At 39.4% G+C, this 20,546-nt stretch overlaps 1 protein-coding gene across 4 annotated transcripts in view; it reads left to right on the top strand.

The window, feature by feature from the left end:
- The first annotated feature begins 11,169 nt into the window (after positions 1-11,169).
- LOC134533951 (vascular endothelial growth factor receptor 1-like) overlaps positions 11,170-20,546 on the top strand; it is a 103,759-nt gene continuing 94,382 nt past the window's right edge. For 2 of the 4 annotated variants that reach the window (XM_063371789.1, XM_063371786.1), the window contains exon 1: positions 11,170-11,366. In XM_063371789.1, the coding sequence (XP_063227859.1) occupies positions 11,285-11,366 (82 nt within the window). In that variant the 5' untranslated portion in view covers positions 11,170-11,284. The remainder of the gene's footprint in view (positions 11,367-20,546) is intronic. The other 2 variants (XM_063371787.1, XM_063371788.1) reach the window with 1 other exon arrangement.

Here is a 20,546-nt window from a genome sequence, read left to right as displayed (position 1 = left end):
CTGAGGGCACCACCTGCAGATAAGGTGAACGCTTGGCAAAGTCGCCAAAAGGCGATCAAAGCGCGCCATTTACAAATCGGTCAAGATTTTTTAAAAAAATTTCATATTACGAATAGCATATAACAGCCATTGCACTTGCCTATAAAAGTTTCGTTTCATTGTTTTGTCTTTAACGCGTATTTTTTGGACAGTAAAAAAAAAGAGGCTAAAACGGGTGTTTTCAAGGGCATTTTTAGGTTTAGGTATGGGGTGGTAGGGGAGGGGGGGGGGAGGGGTTCTGCTGGCCACCATGAACAGTGGTGGGGTCTGGGAAATTTTTAAAATTCATATACAAAATAGTAAGTTTTGCGACTTTCTGAGGGTAATTTATTTATCTTTGAAGTCTAATATTCATAATGCATTAATCATAAGAATTATATTATTATAAACGTTTGATTGTATGTCAACAAAACACACTTTAATACCTATAAAGACCACAAAATTACTTGTTGGGATTAAACTTGTGTTGATATAAGGTGAATATTACAACACAACACGTGCGTTAGTGTAAAATGTTACAGATCTGCAGGCGAATGTACAGTTTCATTTCATTGCCACCTGCACTGCTCAAAATAAACCTAACGTTTAATAACGTTTAATGAATTGAGTATTTTTATAAAAAGTCTTATTTCCAATTTTCAATTTTGAAAATGTTGGGCAGACACCTAGGCCTACCCGGCCCAACCACTGAGCCGCCATTGGCCCGCCTAGTCAGGCGTGTTAGTCAGGTGGAATGGTAAGATCTATTGGTGCTTCTAGCGCGGTATCGCCTCTGACTGACGTGCGTAGGGTGACTGTGAGAGCTGAGCGGTAACCACGTCATCATATGGTGGAGAAATTAAGACAAAGGCCGTAATACAAGTCCTTTGAATGCTTACGCACGGAAACGTAACAAATGGCAACCAATGGGATTGTATTTCAGGGTTACAAAATTTTAATATGCACGGGTAGAATTTACGTAAATAATTTTAAAAAAATAAACGACAAAGTAATAATAGAACACTAGATATTATTGTGATGGAAACAATTTGTAACGCATTTAGAACATAAACGAACATTGGCTACCACCGCATCAAAGCGCGCTCGGCTTCTATAATGGTCGAGCGGAAGAGCTCATCCGTACTGGCCCGTATCCGTGTGCGATGCTATAGTGGAAAAAACTGTTTTACGTGATCCGTTTCCGTATGACGGAAGGAGAGGGTGGGGGGGGGGGTGGGGGGGATGTCTGGGAGCCCCCGCGCCAGCCAGCGCTCTGGAAGTGGAGTTCCCCCACAGCACTGCGGCCGGCCGGGAGGAAGACGATAAGCGAGCTTCCTCCGGGATGCAGGGTCCCTCTGGGAGCGCCTGGCGTCCCGCGCGTCGCAGGCCGGGGTCTCTCTCTCTCTCTCTCTCTCTCTCTCTCTCTCTCTCTCTCTTTCTCCCCACTCCCTTCTTCATCCCCTTCCTGACAAAAAAACTACTTGCGTCGTACGCGACCGCACCCAGCAGCAAGGGAGTCGATGGTTTCTCGGACGCCGAGTTCAGTCGCTGGATGTCGTCGTCGCTGACTATCTCCCCTCGCGTGGTCGCTGGTTCGATCCCAGCCCAAAACTCTTCCACGGGAGCGTTGCGGGAAGTGTACCCGCCAAGAAAACAGTTGTGTCAACTTACATCACTGTGATTTCGGTGTTATTGTTTAATTTTTTTTATGAAATATGTTCATTAAAAATATATATTACCAAACAAATATTTTACTTAAATGTTCCATGGTACTAATTTCTCCAAAACATTTATACATAATAAAGTTTTTCAATATAATGATTTGTAATAAAATTGAACAGAAATGCTAATATTTGTAAATTTGTACATTTACATGAAAACAACTGTATCACTAAAAAAAAAAAATAGTGTTCGCATAATACTGGGTTGTCCCTGTACCTCCAGTAGTCAAAGTAAATTATTGGTAAACCGTTCTCTGAATAGCTTTCCAGTATGAACTGTGCACATAAATAAGCATAATAAAACAAAATAAATACAAATTATTGAATATTCGATTAACTTTTCATTGGATTAAACAAGTTATGCATTACTGAAACACCACTTAAAAAGTATAAAACTCGATATTATCTCGGAAAACGTATTTCATACAAGCAAAAAAAAACACAGCCACATGATGTACAAAGTTTCAATATCTTTATTATAGCATTACAAACTATTTCTTGGCAACTGGTTTCCAAAGGAATATTTTGGGCACCAATTGTATGTTCTTGTCATAGTAGGCTCCGAACCACTTGGGTGCCGACTCGGCACTCATAAGTTTGAGTCACGAGGATTTTGGGATCGATCCCATGACCCTCATCACACGAGTGTGGTGCATTAGCAATGCCACACCGAGCAATGGGGTGTGGCGAGGTCTTGTTGCTACGGATGCGTCAATTGCACCTTACACACGTTAATCTGAAGCCTCTTAACACTACTAGGAACTGAATTTGTCAGTTTCATATTAATTTTAAAGTTAAAAATTTACACACGACTTGCAGTGCCGTTAGCTAGCTGACTATCAGCATGCAAAGTTTCACTTGTAACGCAACCAAGAATATTTTTTGGACGTCTTGGAGACATAGATACAGTGTAGGAACGCTGGGGAAAATATCGGCTATAGCCTAATCCACGGAAATGTAGTTGTTTGTAAGTTTTCAAAGGATTCCTTTGGTAACGAGTTGCCAAGAAATTATGATCATAATTAAGAACATATGTGATAGGTGAGCATTTGTGTGCCGAAGAAAACCAGGACGGATATAAATCTTAGCTTGCAAACTAGTTTTAATGGAAGTATTATTTTGAATTTATTGGAAATTAAGTTATTACTCTCGTCACGGTTTAGCATAAATAAAATGCTGAAAAAAATGACCTTTCCTATTTTTATGATTCATCAAAAATATAAATAATCCAGCTATATTAGCCTATTCTTAACTCTTGCGTATAAAAATTAAAATTAGAAATGTTCCAATTTCACAGTTCTTCTTAGATAGCCTGTATGCCTGCGACATATAAGCTTAAAGTAAGTTTAGAAGTGAACATTTTTACAGCCGGTAGAGTAATAACGGGATCGACTTGAATTGCAGGCTGCACTCTTGCTTATCAAATTGATTGAATCACTGATCACAACACTGTCTGAGCGAATCCATATAAGTTGCATTTATGCATGGTGTGACTCGACCGTAGTGCTTGCTTGGATTAAGATTCCGCCACATCGGCTGAAAACATTTGTGGCGAACAGAGTTTCTCGTATTCAGGAGAGCAAGGTTCCGGTTCACTGGAGACATGTTTCCTCTGCTGAAAATGCTGCAGACTGTGCATCAAGAGGACTCTCACCCAAGGAGCTTCTAACACACCCACTTTGGTGGACTGGGCCAAGTTGGTTGACAGCAGAGGTGGATTTATGGCCCAGTCAAGGATATACCAGTTCAGAGGAAGGTAAAGAGGAGTTGAAGGCAATCACGCTAGTCTCATTGGTTGGTCAGTGTATACCGAACATTCTTAACATCCTTTGTAGGTTTTCGTCCTGGTCACGACTGCAAAGAGTACTTGCGTACGTGTTGAGATTTGCATTAAATTTAAAGGTTTCAAGGGAGTTGCGACACACAGGTCCTCTCACTGTAATGGAGTTAACGCGTGTAACGTAAGTAACGAATATCGCTCTATGGAGTGGGGCTAAAAAAAAAGTTTTGAATTGAAACATCTTTACAACCGGTTACAGATGACAGAATCAGCGCATGATTTCTTATACTTTCCGTTGCTTTTGTGAATTTTTACATACTTTCTCATACTTTTGCATACTTTCGCAACTCGTAATTCGCAACTCTAAACACTCAAATTTAAGGTTGTATTAGATGTCAGAATTGTGACAATTTGTATAGACATTTAAATACGGTTATGTATCTTATTTTAGATATCATTAACCCAATTAATTCATTATTAGATTCCACTGAAAACATTGACAGACACTAGAAAATAAAGGTCTATTTTTAACGAATAATTACGCGTGTTTCGAAAAATCAGAGAACCCCAAAAATTTACTATAGGCCTACCTCTTACCGGTGAAGTTTCACTTCCAGCGCGCGTGGCGGTTACCCATCCATGTTTTAATTATAATTTTTTTATCACATCAAAATAGAGATAGTTTGTTTTGCAATCATTTGCTGCTCCCGGTAGAAACAATGCTTGTGCTATACGCCCAGGGTCTCCAAACATGTTAGCCTAAGGGCCGCACTGACTCCTCCATTAAGTCCCAAGAGCCAAGACCTAGCTAGCTCATCGTACCAACATACTGCACAACTATGGCGGGCCGGTGTTGCCCCGTGGGCCCTAGTTTGGAGACCCCTGCGTACACTCTAGTGAACTTTGTTATAAAAGCAACGGAACCATTCGTTGGTTTCAACCAGCTACTATTACCTACTGGAAGGTTCGTCATTAGTAGGGACTGGAAAAATTCGCTGTTTCAATGACCACTAGGATAGACTCCACGATTCTCTATGTACTCGGGCAACTATCACCTGGTCATTGGCTACCGACTCAGGACACCTGTTTACTGCGATTCTTATGATTCAATACTTCTTTTGTTGAGTGTTTGCCATTGGCTCAGAGTCCCTCAGGTAAATTGCGGTCCAATCACTGACGCAGCATTAAGCTAAACGAGTTTGGATTCCAGCCTGTCTCGAAAGAAATCCGCGAATTTTTCCGGTCTCTAGTCACTAGTCACGAGACAATTGCACATTATGACCAACTGTCATATTGGAATGTTAGCAAGTTTAGATGTTAATAATTAGGTCTAAATGTTTCGTTTATAAATGTTCTAAATTTAAAAAAATATATATTATGTTATTAGGGTTTTATGTAATGTGGACTGTAAAATGTTTAAATACTTTTGGCTTCTTATTTTTTTCCACGTGTATAAGTGAACCTTCTTCATTTTACAGTTCGTGCTTTTTTCCTCTCCCCTTCCCTATTCCTCCTTCCTACACCACTAATCTAAAACTTGTAGGCCTTTATATCTGGCTTTTCAGGTTACACGAGAAAAGCAATAAAGTAAAAACTAAGGGCGTAACTGCAGTGGCTCGTTCACCAAGTACGATGAGCGCCGACCGTCGAGGAGCTAAAATGTTATCGTCATCTAGCCGTTCGCCTTGATTTGCATGAAACAAGTGTGCGGTAGAGGGGGGAAGACCGCGCCTTGAGTGCGCTCGAGAATTCCAAAGCTGTCACCGCTGTAGATACGGCACCGCGTACCAGAGTTACGTCACGCACATAGGCCAATATCCTGGTAAGTAAACCACAAGTATTTTATTTGGGTGAAGTACTTGGAAAAGACGGATGACATCCGCAGTGTCATATACGAGTATCAATTAACATACGGGATTATAGTCGTTGGAGACGGTGTTGTTACTCATCTTGGAAGATAATAAAAGGGGCATGTATTTTTCGCGAAATAATTTGATCGCTCATGAGACTGCAATAAGGTATGCCCGGGCTAGTAAGGGCGCCCATATGATAATTAGTAGGGGGGGGGGGAAGACTACCTGCGGCTTGTTACTAGCCATTAAATAGTTCCAGTTCTGACCCTGTTAAAAATTTTTGTCCTGTTACTAAAATACTAGACCACAGTACTCATTCGCCATAAAACACTTTATTGGCTACTTTATTAATTAAATACTAACTATTATATTGAAACAAGTGAATTTTTAGCAACACAAATGCAGGAATACAGTCCTTATATTTTTGCAGCGTCTCGGGTACACGAATATCAAGAATACAGTACTTCAACTAATTGCTCTCTTTACCCCTAAATAAATGTCATGTACAAATTAAATTAAAATAATTATAAAGTTTAAAACGTGTTGGTCAAAAGATTTAACTTTGGGAGAGAAACGATTTAAATATGTTGTCACAGTAAGAAAAGTTGTTTTTAAATGTAACGCCTAAACTACGCTTATAATTATAGTCAAAAATTGATTCAAACAATTTTTATTTTTATTTTCAACTGTTGTTTACCTTTACCACGGCGGTATTGTACCACACAAAATATTCCCTCCTTCACAGTTAAATTAATATTAGTATGTTTCGATATGAATCATAATTGCTTATCATTTATAATTAGCACAGATGGATTCAGTAGTCGAGGACTATAAGTTTATTTAGTGATAGTAAAGCTTCAAATTACAAATGTGAAATCTGTTTACAATATTCAAATAAGATATAAGTTACTATCACAAGGAATTGTTTCAAATCATGTAACTTCAAACTCAATTTAATATTATCAGCTCAAATCATGTTATCAATGAGTGCCTTTAAACAGTGCTTACGGCTATTTTTGCTCAATGGTGTCAGCAAATTGGACCACTGGATATGAACTACACTTAAGGGACAAGGTAAATTCTCAAAAGTAAATTGCAAAGTTAAGTTATTAATCAAACATCAACTTCTAATTCCATCTGATCAGACACAAAATCAACATTATAGTTAGAACAAATTAAAATTTAGTTCATGCCAAAATTTATTCACAATAAAATTAAATTGAAGATGAATTTCTGGAAAATTAGTGTGATCTCAGATTATATGAAAAGAAAATTATTTAGGTACTTGATAATCGATAGTTCAAGGGACTCTCGAAAATTGTTCAACGACGACAACCAACCTCCGTCAGTACATGCGAAAGTATGACGACACAGATGACCTCTGGCTCTGCAACACAGCTGTGCGTGGTCCGGGAACTATGGCTGCTCACTGCCGCTGCATCCTTACTCGCAGTGGGAAAGGTCTTGTTCGGTACGCTCCAATGGTCGACTTCGAAGTTCTGTGTGAAACACGGTGCCCTCAACTGCTTCTATATCGCCACTGCCGGTCAACCGTTGGCTTTCCTTCCTTCCGGCTGGAGCGGTTTTGATATGAACTTGCAGAAATTCTTCTCCTCAGCTCGGTTCTCTTCAGTCAAAAATGTTGATCGCTGGCATTACAGCACGTTGAACAGCGTCAGTAATCAGTCTTGCAGGCTGTAAACTTAGTTGACTGGTTTCATTCGTTTCCGTCGTGAAAATTTGATAGTTCGTTTCAAAGCAAGCAATATGTCGTGAATAAACCCTATCGTGGTTGCAGTTTATCGCCTACGATGATTCAAATTTGATGTCACAATAATCTAATTCATTAATACTACTTATGCCACATTGCTATATTAGTAAAAACTTGAATGTCAGTCGAAACTATAATAAAATCTTGCAAAATTGATATCTCGTGGATAATCAGAAGTAGGTAATAACGATGTCTCTAAAAAAACCGTGGTAGAACGAATACTCCTTCGTTCTACAGAATGTACTTTTCCTTTGCTATTTAAACTACTATCAGATGTCAAAACACAAAACATAAGCTGAATGTCCTAGCTATCGCTATTCGCTGGATATGCTAGCCAATCATTAACTTTCTTACAAGTTAATCTTCTTATAATAATTAAATGTATTGTTTAACAAATGAATTTCAATGGGTTATTTATAAAATATGAACATTTTATAAAACAAGCAAAGATAAAAAAAAGAGGAATTTCTTATCAGTGTCTAAACGCAATTATAGAGGATTAACCTAATTTAAGTTAACAGAATTGTTAAGTAGGAATAAAGTATAGCAATTTAGTTTTCAGTATCTTATGATTTTCTACCTTCATAATGTAATACAGAAAACCAATTAAAAATGCACACATCACACGATTTTTAACTGGTATTGACATAAAAAGCAAATTTTAAGATATGAGTTTGATTACGGATTTGACTCTAATATTTATCTGAAAAAGCAAACTGTAAATTTATTTTCATCTTGCCGAACAAGTCAAGCACTTTGTCCTCGAAACCAGGGTTTTTCACTCTTTTCCTGTGGACACTTAGAAGGCACAAGCTGGACAGACGGTCCTCGCCAGTAGTACTTCTCAGCCACGTCTTCACTTTACGCAGAGTGCTGAAAGAACGCTCTATTGTGCAAGTTGTGGGGGGGAGGGGGTATGGTTTGGTAGAATATAAGCAGTCTCCTTACTGCTGGGTAAAACATTGTTTCTGAAAGTATATCATGGAGCTATGTTTTTTCCAAACATTCCTTATTCGTCCAGACGTCAACCATTCTGCTTCCAAGTTGTCGATTTGATATAACTTTTGCAAACTTTTTATGTCTCTCATGAAATCTTCTTTCGTCTCCTTTTTCATCAAATGTGGGTGAAGAATTCCACCTTTGAAAGGTATGCCTTTATCTCTTTCAAATCTTGTAGTAAGTGACATAATTATAGAATCCATGTACGGATTGTAAATTGCAACTTTGAAATAGTCTTCAGGTGATGAGCACTGGACATTCACGTTACATCTGTGGGTCTGACTTCCAGCCAATATTGGGATTTTTATATCTATGTCAAGCTCATTAAAATCTTCTTTTACTGCCTCGAAAATGGTTTTAAATTCGTCATTGTTTTCTCTCTGCTTTTGAAAATTTTCTAGCAGGTCAGTATTGATGTATCTGTCGCCACACAAAAGTTAACATGATGCAATGCGTGGTGCAACTGTAGTTAGTCGCTGTGAGGTTTATATCACTCGTGCAATGAGGCAAGTTATGAAATGTTAAAAAAAAGGGAACGCAGGGGAGGGCAGAGGGCAGACGGCAGTCATTGTTTTTACTATTTAATATTATATATATTCCGTTCAATAAATTATAACATGTATCTTCAGGGGGTGGGGTGTTTAAAATTTTATGAAGATAAAGATTTTACGAATGCAATCCAAGCGACCGTGAGCGTACGTAAAATCGGGATTACAGTGTGAATTGCTTCCGAGTCTACTGAAGGTAGCGGAATACTTATCCTTTTAAACACTTTTGAAGGGAAAAAAAGGTTTTCCTCTAAATTCAAAATTCCAACATAAATTTTACGTTGTAGACTTTTCTGAACAATAATTCTTATTTGAGTAACTTTAATGGTGTAAGCTTACCTTAAAAATTGTGAATATTCTGAGCGGATGTGACGAATGAGGAAAACTAAGAAACACTACATAATAACAATGATTTTTATCTTTACACTTTTCACTGATTTATTTACACTTAAGTTATTTATACTGACTGACTATACACTAAACTAAATCTAGACCAGATGCATAAAACTGTAGACCTAAAGACTATTGAAAAATCTCTGTTTTGAGATGTTATTTGTGAACATACACATTATTATGACGAAAAAGTAGCAAAACATTTCGCCGTCTGCAAGCACATGTCAACTGTTGCATCGTCTAACTCTGACTGGTCTAAATCTGTTGTTTGTGTTATCGCGGATTACGAAGGGGAATGACTCGCCACGGGAGTTGAGCTTGCCCGCATTTTCTCCCTGTGCACATCTTATATCGCAGCAGCAGAAACTAATGCTTGAACTAACATAAAAAATGAAGTAGACATGTAAAAATACGATATCTCGTACAATAATATCTTCGTGTTGAACCACTTCTACATAATACCGAATTTAAATAATTTTCTTTAAAGTAAAACACCTGATTACACTATTTTTTTTTCCTGCCCCCGGGTATGGGCGCCCTTGCGTGCTAGCGATTGTTCCCTTGCAATTGGCGGCTGTCTGCAAAAGAAACCATTTCCTTATTTGGCCGGGGCCATTCAGGATGCGTTTGCCTTTGCACTGGATGGCTGTGATTGGTGTGTTGACAGTAGACATGTACCTTAAATAAACACTGCCAACCACGAAACACAGACGCTGCTACAAATGTACTAACACACATCCTGGTCTGGAAATATTCTCGCTAAAAATACATGAACTTACTTTTATAATGTTATTTTTATGTGTTAAGACTCATAAAGTCTCTGCAGACGTAAAAACAAAGGGGTAAACTGATAATTTTGCTCCATTACTTTTGCATGGAATCTGGCAGGGTTCCACATTTATTTCTGCACGAAAAGCTCTCTCTCTCTCTCTCTCTCTCTCCCTCCCCCCTCACCAAGCGATGGCCCTGGACTTTGCGGGGCCCTGGACTTCCTATATTTACTTTTATGGAGGCCCACCTCTGGAATGGAAATTTTGAAAAATTAACTCCTTCAAACTTCTAACTTGGAACTGCAGTAACGACGATGGTTTTGCTCATTTAACAAAATAAATTTTAATAGTCTTTCCTGAGAAATTATCCTCGACTCTGTTTTATAAATGCTTGCGACCAAATCCCGGTGGAATCGCGTATTTAAACTTGGAAATGAAATATTTAAAAGTTTCTCTAATACGAAAATGTCAATTGTTATTTGTATTGACCAGTCTTAAATGAAATAAAATTTTATATTTCATTTTCCCACTAATGCCAATACTTTTAACTGAAAATTAGACATACAAGTAAAACAAAAATGAAAATCACTGGCGCGGGGCCCGGGGCGATTGCCTTGCAGCTCCCCCCCCCTCCCCCCTTTATTTTCCTTCACAACAATGGGCGGAATAAAATTCTGCGTACGCTATAGACCACCACCTAATTGTTAGAACTTCGAACCAATACTTCAAATCTCTTTAGTATTTGCTTGAAAGTAATAATTGTTACAATAAAGAAAAATGGAAAATAAGGTCTTAGCCAAGGCTGCGTTTGGGTTGGCCGATTTTTTTATAGACAATCGGCCAAGTGACTCGTTTTCGCAAACGTAAATGATGAATGATGACATATTTCGTAAAAGCTTATAAATTTGCAGTCGGTTTAAAACTTTTAAATTAAACATTGGGATATTTGATTTTATTTAACTTAAAAACTAGTTGAGATGATAAAAATTAGAAATAAATTTTGCCGTTAACAGCATTATGAAAATAATTTTTTATGAATAATTTAATGAAAACCCATAATAGTAAAATTATATATTAGTTTATTTATATTTTTATGAATTTTTAATGATGTGGGCACGATTGTCGACGAAAATTCAACGCTTAAAAACTTTAAAACCCATTTTTTAAATGTTTGCGGTGGGTTAGATCATTTTGTACCGTAACTGTCGACCGCACCATAGTTATCGTGAAGCAGGTACCATAGTTACGGGAGATCCGTGCCGGAACTGGAGTTGCGGGAACTGCGGCCTCGCCGTTACCAACGCTCGACCGCAATCAGTTCAGTTCGAACGAGTCAGCGAGCCGGTCAGTGACGCGGCGTGTGAGTCTTGCCGCGGTGGACATGCGGGCGTGATAACGTACGTGTGCACGTGACTGTGCGCGTGTGTGTGTATGTGTGCGACGCGCGCAGCCATGGAGCGCTACGTCGTCGCTCGCGCCGGCGTGTTGCTGTGGGCGTGCCTGCTGGCCTCTGGTGAGTTCCGAGGCCACTTCTCGGCCCTACTACTCTCTTTTCCGCGTTTGTTTTGTCTAGGCGTGCGGCGTCCACGTGGCCGGGAGGTAGTCAGTCACGTGGAAGGAGCCAGTGGCGGATCCAGAGGTTCACCTCGGAGGGGGACACTCTAGGATTTCAGAATAGCCAGAGAAAAAATGTCTCAAAATTACTTAATTTGTATTTAATCTACTCACGCTTCACATAACATCCAACCACCAGATATTATGATTCTACAAGAAATTCATTGATTATATTAAAATATTTTATTGGTTTCAGAAACAATCATTTTTGTCGGCAATATTAATGTAGCAGACAAATGCCCCTGGTGCCCCCCCCCCCCCTTGGATCCGCCACTGGGAAGGACCTAGGGGTCAGAACCCCTCCCTTCCAGGATTAAAAAAAAAGAAGACAAATTAAGAAATCACGGCAATCTTAACTACATTAGGTTACAGAGATATTGATCCGGGAGGATTAATAATTGTGATTCTCAGAGGGCTACAATAATTTATTTCCTTCCCATTATAGCTCGACTTGCCTTTTATCTACTGCCGGTTTACATGCGTCAAACAAAGCTTGACATGTGTTTCGTAGCACTAGGTATGTATTTATGAGGTATTTTAACGAAACCATCGAACTATTTACTTAAGAACAGAGTATTGAACAGAATTAAATAAAATTAATTTTTTTTTTCAGGCCAGAAGCTTTCTAATATACCATTGTTCCCTTGATATTAATGTGACCATTAATTCTCTTTCAAATACATTATAAAGGAAACTTACTCATAAAAGTGATACATTCGTTATACTGAAAACACTCACACCCTCCTTTACAAAATCCTGGCTACTGCCATTGCATATATACAATATAAAATATATATATTTAATCTTCAATCTTTCGGCCCTTCTCGTCGCGCTCTGAAACCAAGATCTGACGGCTTTACCTCGAGGTTTTCATTTCCTTACCTAACGTATTGTACTGCGTAAAACTGTAGATGCTGGGGGAAAAAATGCCAAAGATTATAGTGTTTGATCATTTAGACCATCGCGAAATGAAAACGCGTATATTTCAGGTATTTGTAAAATACGTTGGTGCATATCGTTTGCCCTTAAAAGCGTTTGGTACCGAACGGTATATTCAATCGCCTTCACGAGCAAACTTTGTTTTTGGGCAAACGTGTTAGGGGCCCGCATAGTCCTGGAACTATGCGGGCTGGCGCTTCTAACACGGTGTCGCCTCTTTAGTGGACAGACGCGCAGCTTCTCTTGCATAGGACAGCTGCGAGATCTGAGCGGTAATCATGACATTATGTGACGGTGCAATGCAAGAACCTCAAGTGCTTTCAAATATCTGTAAATTATTTTTTAATTCACCTGAAATTCCATTTGAAATCCGTTTTCACTCTTCTAAAAAAAATTACAGTTTAAAAACGGAAGTACGGAGACGGAACCACTCATCCACTTTCGGCGCGCTCTTAACATATCTCGAGCAGTGTTCACATCGCGTAGTTTCTGGTGAAGCCCCGCGCACCGCACGTGCGTCCAGCGCCGAGCTCTTGATGGCGTGCCGGAGGCTGTGCATGGGCTCGCCGCCCACAGCGTGGTCCACTGCGAGTTGCGGCGCACCCTCTAGGCCTAGGTCTAGGGTGTAGCCTTTGTCTTTAAACTCTTTACTTCTATACATCATTGATTAAATCAATAAAATAAAAAAAAAATAGGTTCATCCAAAACTAAAGAAACCTGGGTTGTTCAGAGTTTTTGGGAGAAAGCAATTTACTAAAAATAAAAAATAAATGAATAGCTTTACGACGTACGAACGTTTAATCCAAAACTATATTCCACGTAATTAATTAATTTCAGTGCATGCTGGGACTGACATGATAATTTGTTTTTAAGTTCATAAAAATCATTAAATAAGGACTTGTTTGGCAAAAAATTATAAACAATTAAATAGTGTTATATCATAAATTTATTTAAAATCCCCTATTAGAAGAAAAATCAGCCCCAATATTAGATTCAACAAAGTATTTGTTCATATACTTGGAATTCAATGTACAGTTCCAATTGTCAAATCTAGTTTTTTTTTTCTTAGCAAGAATAAGAGCTTTTTTTAAAAAATACTCGAAAAATCAATTTCGTTTTTGCTTAAACTGGAAATCCGTTTGATTAGCCCGAAAGATACTTGGTAAAATGTTATCTTAGTACGTCAAACAGGCCAAGGTCAATGGTTGTCACGGTACTTACCTCGCTAATTCACAGAAAGAAAATTTCACAGGAAGTATTAAGCTAGAATACATGAATGAACGATAAAAACGAAGCAATTAATATTCAATAGAGGACAGTACTACACAGCGAAGACTGCACTACCGGGCCCACGCCAGCATGCAGCTTAATGTAAGGCGGCTTTGGGAAACAGACACAATAAACTCCCCCTAAAAAGTCCGGAAGTAGATTCATCTCCAACCCTACTGCTGCACCTGGAGACTATATTTTGGTCTGACTTTAAAAGTACTACACAGAAAAAATGTTTTTTTGTACTTTCACAAATGATTCCTTTGGAAATCAGCTGTCAAGAAATATTTTTAATAGTAAAAAAAAATTGTAAATTTATACAACACATTTTATGGTTATTTTTGTTAATATAAAAGAAGCTACTTTTTTTTGGAACCAGAAATGAATATTTCTGGTCGTGCTAACGATAATTGGCTCATAATTGTAAAATTTTGGTTAATGTTTTTTTAAAAGCATAAATATTTTAATCCGTGTAATAGATAATTGAATATTTAACATCCGGACTTTATTTTGTTGCATCGTGCTTATTAATGTGCTCATTTAACACTGGAAAGCTATTCCGGGAACGGTAGATGAATGACTTTAACCATTGGCGGTACAGGGACAACACAAAGAATAAATACCAGATATAGAATCCAAACACTCAATATGTAGGCGAACAATTTTATTTTATTTTTTTCGTAGCGGTACAATAGCTTTCGTGTAGATGTACAAATTTACAATTATCTGTAATTTTACTTAATTATTTCAGTTAAATTCACACAACCTTTTCACAGTGTAGGCGGGCTGACATCTGATTGGCGAGCTGGGGGTCGGAAAAACTCGCGGGTCAGTGACCTGCTTGCATGCTTGCTTCTTCGTGCAGTCAAGCTGGTTTCATGCGCGCATTTTCTGGCGTGGCTTGGTGTGACACCTCGTTGCAAAATTTTCGTTACACTTGTACAGAAAAAACGAAACCGATGGATTTCGTTCATTGGCTGCTGCCACATGCCACCTCCCCTTTGGATTGGCATATGGTTGGGTCATGCAGGTTTCCGTTGACTTCGTGCTGGCTTCTTACATTACTTTGTGATACTTTCTTAGGATGGTGATTCCTAGGAGTCAACCACAGGTTAGCCGAATGTTTAATGGTGAATGGGATAAGGTTGCCCTAAGCCTCTCTCTCTGCAGCTGCGCCTCGAACACATCCAAGTCGCTGTGGAATGACGTATCCATTTCCCTGCGGCCTTTGAGAGCTCGTGTGTAGTGACAACCGTGCCCTCGCCAGGGAGCAGTTACTGGCAAGCAGTGGCGTAGCCAGTATTTGTGTATGGGGGGTGTTTAGATGCATGCCCCCCCCCTTCCCCCCCGTATTAAAACGGGGGTCCGGGGGTCCTCCCCCGGGAAAAATTTGGATTTTAAGGTGTAAAATATTGCTATTTTAGCAGTTTTCGGTTCTTAAATTTAAATATTGTAATGGTAAAATTTTTATTAATTTTAATATGAAAATTGTTTGAGTGATGAATAAGAAATTAATTAAAGATTTGGTGCTAAGGGGGATGGGGGGTTGAACCCCTAACCCCCCCCCCCCTGGCTTGCCCCTGCCGGCAAGCCCAGCTCGTTAAGGCCCCTGCCTACCCGGACACACATACAGTGCGCAGAGCTTCAGGAAAAACTACGCGATTTCAAAACTACTCGAGATATCCGAGTGGGGTCTGTTTGCGAAATGCATTTAAGAGTTCACTGAGGATCGGAAAGTACATCTGATTTCGGATTAAGTTTTTAAACTGTATTTCTAGAACAGTTAAAATGGCTAAAACGCATTTTTCCAGAGTAATTTTTAGGCGTAAAAGAAACCAGTACAGATTCTTGAAAGCACGTAAGGAACTTGAATTACACCTCATTTCTCGGCCATATAATGTTACGGCCACCCTTCAAATTTCACAGTTATCCTGTGACGACGAGAAGACTGCGCGTCAGTTCAGAGCCTTGCGCTTGGACGCTATACCGCGCTAGAAATACCAGCGAGCGTCGCGCTTATACACCCCTGACGAGGCGGGTTGAACCATCTAGCTTCTTACATTTCAGGGCGCGTCAAAGGCAGACGATAAAATGAAAATGTACTTAATCCAAATGTATAACGGTATCGTTTTTATACTTTCTCCAAACAATACCTCATGCAAATTTTGCCGACCTCTACGAACGGGTTAAATTTTATTCGATCCTTCTTCCTTGCTTGGCTTGCCATTGGTTGTAGTAGAGTCTTTCACAGGCAGTAGCTCGTAAAGTTCTGGGCAAATTGCGAGATAATCGCAGAAACAGTAGTTACAAGTTCAGCCTAACGTCCGCGATTTTTTCCCTGCCCCTAATGCGATGAGCGTGACGCGAATAAAACTTTTTTTTTAACCAATCAGGTTCGACACAACAGTGACGTGAAGCAAAAAAAAAAAAATCTAGGACGCAATAGAATTTCGGATTAGATAGTTTTTCATATTTCCATCTCGTTGCGGGTGCGGTGTTACTAAGAATAGCATTATATATATATATATGATTTATAGTTATGTAGTTGAACTTATACATTAGTTATACAATTGTATTTCGTGTATTTTCGAGGTTTTTCTTACTAAACTCGTAATTTTTTTTCTGTATGTAGGTATACTTGTGTAAATTTGTATGTAAAACGATGAAATTATTATTTTTATTTGGATGCATAAATTTTTCTCAAATAAGGTCTTCTTTTTTAAAAAAAAACAGTGAGAATGAAATGGCAAGAAACGTGTTACATCTAGTTGCTTGTTTCGGCTTATCGCGTGTTTTTTTCTTTTTTTTCTTCTTTTTTTTCCACTTGTTCACAATAGTGCGATGTTTTGCTGACGCACTCTTGTCACTCCTGCATGGCCATGTCGCAGGCGGTCTAGACGGAGTTCGCGAGCCTCGGTGACGCGTTGGAAAAATGGCGGCGCGTCCAAGGTTTCTCGAGCCGAGATGATTCATTCCGTGCTTATTTGCCTGCACCTTCCGCAATGTGAGGGCGGAAATACAACAGAAACACGTAAACTTACAGATATTTGTAAATGTGTAAATTTACACGAAAACAACTGTATCACCTACAAATTGAATCACCGTGAGGTGACAGGGACTAAGTCAAGAAGCATGTGTGTTTTTTTTAGTAGTATTTTAGAATCTATGTCCCTGTTTTTATTCACTGCAGAGTAATTAAAATTATATCTGATTGTACCGAAATGTGTAGCTCCATGTAAGTATTATTTATAAATCGTATGTCTGTGTGATTTAAAACATGTTTTTAGGTCTCTCCTGAAGAACTAATAAAAAATTTACTTAGTCCCTTTCACCTCAGGGTGATTCAATTATTGTTCGCTGTAATACTGGGTTCGGATTTTTACCCGGGCAGTTATGCTTTGTGTTATCCCAGTACCTCCAATAGTTAGTTATATGAAAACAGTTCTCTGAATAGCTTTCCATTATTAACTGCACACATTAATAAAACAATAAAACAAAATATAGTCAAATTATTGAATATTCTGTTATCTTTTCCATGGTTAAAAATATTGAATGAAACGTCAATTAAAATATAAAATTATGCGTCAATTTTCGTAAGAAATATGTACTCAGTATTATCTCGAAAAACGTATTTCATATATCCAAAAATAATCATAGCCATGTGTTTTACAAAGTTACAATATATTTATTTTAGTATTAAAAAAAAACTATTTCTTGGCAAATCGTTTCCAAATGAACCCTTAATAAAAGTACAGAAAGAATGTTTTCTGTGTGCATCTTTATCCAATGAAAATACCATTCAAAAGTAAAATGGTAGCTGTGATATAGGTAGCGATGTAGGTATGTACATCAAATTGATATCACGAGCTTGTTTTTATTTTTATTTTTTGTGTTAGGATAAGATTTGTCTTGGCATCATAATTTTTTTACGCTTCAGAACAACGTAAACGTAATGACATGTTCGACTCATGCGTGCAAACTTCTAGCTCTAGCTAGTGACAGAAAGTTACCGATGGTGGGTCTAAAAGCAGATCCCTCGAAAATGTCCGTGTACAAGTGAACCAATTACACACTTGACATCACGTGTGATGAGATGGGTGATTGTGTACGCGCACCGACCATGGACGAGTGAATGAGAAGAGTGAGCATGGTTCAGGATCATTGCTTAGTGAAGCAACTCCTTGCAGCCATACAGTCTGCAACTGGGATATCATCGTTATAGTGGACCCAAGAGCCGAATACCAGAAAAGGGCATCGAGTCAAGACCTCCAGTTTTCAAACCATAAAAATTAGGTATTAGGTTTATATATATATATATATATATATATATATATATAATCAAAGATACTAGGGAACAAAGTTGCTTGATTTTAAACTAACTTGTTATTAATTTGTAAGAACTGGAGGAATTCGCGTTTTCAATGACCTCCAGGAAGGACTCCACAGGTCTATACATCCCCAGGACAATGTTACCCGCTCATTGGGTGCTTCCTTGTGAGACGTCCCGACGAAGAAGCCCGTGATTCGTTACAGCTCTGGTCGAGTGAGTCTCATTGGCCCATTGTTTCCTCTAGTTGGACTTGATGACACTTATCGCTGGCTAGTGCAAGCAGCAAGGCTGAGCTAGGTGGTCGCTGATCGCGGACTAGGTAGCACTGCTTAGGTGCTGAGAGTCCACCCTTTTCCTCTATACTGTTGGAAATTACAGTAAATGTACGGAATTTTAAACGAAAAACTAATCTCAAACAAACTAACAGTTATTCGTAATCTCATATAACCATGTGGAAGGAAAAATAGGAGGTTTTTGCTGTAGAATCAAAATTTTTTTCGATATTTTGTTAATATTATTACTTTGGATTAGTGTTCAAGGAGAGTGAACGCAACATCCGTAAACTTACTAAGATCTCTAGATAATTTATAACTAGAGTCAGGAAACATTCGCGTTTTCAACTTACCCTGCGATGGACTCCACACTTCTCTGTATACTCTGGCTCATGTTACCAGTTCATTGGCTGCCGACTGGTGAGACGCCTCTACTTGGTAGCCTGTGATGCTGTAATTTTCTAGTTGTGGGTTTCCCATTGGCCAGCAGTATTCCCTATAAGTTGTGTGCCATTATCGGAATTAGTTAGAGGTCTACGTATTTGAATTTTTTTTTTCCTATTGCGAACTAAATCCGCGAATATTTCCGATTCACATTTATAACCAGCGTTTTTCGTGAAACTTAAGAGACTTTTTTTTTTTAAAGTGTAGAAGGTAAATTAAAAAAAAAATATGTTCTGCGTCAAAAAAATACTTTACATCGAGTAGTTTTCCGAGAAACATGCGTCTACTGGAGTGGCTTTTGTAAACAGACGCACTTGGCATTGTTGACAAGAGCTGAACTCGGCAGTTCCGGGGATAGATCGTAAGCCGATGTTGGCGCGGAAGACAGGGAATCGGTCTGCACTCGTCATGAGTCTGAGGCGCCAACTCGCGGCTGTCACAGCCTCGAGTCCGCGATCGGCTGCTTAGTCACGGATACCTCGGGCGTGAGGCGTCGTGGCGCCGACTCACCTGTGACGCACCGCTTGCCACCCCCTCTCCTCCCCTCGCATACCAGCCTCCTTTACTACCAGCGCCGCGCCACTCAAAACACGCCGGCTGCAGTGTTGCGAAACCCACCGCCGATCACAGCGAGCTTATTGTTGCGGTTTCAAGGACTCCACCGAGTTCTCATTTTTTTTCCCCTTCTGTTTTGGTCAACATCATCATCTTCATCGACTGCTTTCCATGTAGCCTGCGGCCGGGTCAGCAAATTAAATTAACTACCTCTTCCTCTGTCGCTCCACCTCATCCTTCACTTCATTCCATTCTTCTCCTCTCTCCCGCAGTCCTTTAACTACCTGCTCGTCTCACCTCCTCCTTGTTCTTCCGTGGGTGTCTTCTTCCTGCGTACTTCAACATCATTTTCCTAGGCACTCTCTCTTTTCCCATTCTATGGACGTGGTCACCCCTTTTTTTCTTCTGTTTCTCCACGAGTCCATTCAAGTCCTGTACTCCTGCTCTTGCTTGCATCATCTCATAGCTGATCCTGTCTCGCATCCTCGTCTGGGGTGTGTGTGTGTTAGTGAGACGGATGATAAGCGCGACGCTCGATAGTATTTCTAGCGCGGTATAGCCTCTAAGCGCAAGGCTCTGATCTAGCGCGCAGTATTCTCGTCGTCGCAGGACAGTTGTGAAATTTGAGCTGGGACCGTAAAATTATATGGCCGATAAATGTAGATAAAGATGTAATGCAAGTCCCTTAAGTGATTTCAACAATCTGTACTGGTTTTTTTACGCCTAAAAATTACTCTGAAAACATGCGTTTTAGCCATTTTAACTCGTCTACAAATACAGTTTAAAAACTTAATCCGTATTTAAAAGCACTTTTCGGCCTTCGGCGGACTCTTAAATGCTTTAAATGCTTTTCGGAAGTAGACTCTACTCGGATATCTTGAGTAGTTATCAAATCGCGTTGTTTTTTTCCTGAAGCTCTACACACCGCATGTGTGTACATGCACATTGCTCCGATCTTCCCAGCTTCTCTCTTGTCTGCCCGAGTGACTGTGTTCAGACCACACCCGCCTGGGGGTGTTCACACTCGGGATATCATTCCGCCAGCGCGAAACTTGACGCACGTTCGCGCGAGCCGGGGAAACCCCCCCCCCCCCCCTCTTGCGCACCCGTTCTCCCCTCGTCGCTCTAATTATTTTTTTTTTTGTAAATGGAACAAAACTATTCACCTAAAATTACATATAATTGTTAATTCATACGTTTACATGCAATCAACTGTATCACTACAGGATAGTGTTCGCAGAAATACTGGGTTCGGATTCTTACCCGGGCA

The sequence above is a fragment of the Bacillus rossius genome, chromosome 7 (assembly GCF_032445375.1).
Source record: "Bacillus rossius redtenbacheri isolate Brsri chromosome 7, Brsri_v3, whole genome shotgun sequence".
Classification (NCBI taxonomy): domain Eukaryota; kingdom Metazoa; phylum Arthropoda; class Insecta; order Phasmatodea; family Bacillidae; genus Bacillus; species Bacillus rossius.
The sequence above is the reverse complement of the archived record's forward strand: the minus strand, read 5'-3'. Positions and strand labels throughout refer to the sequence as shown.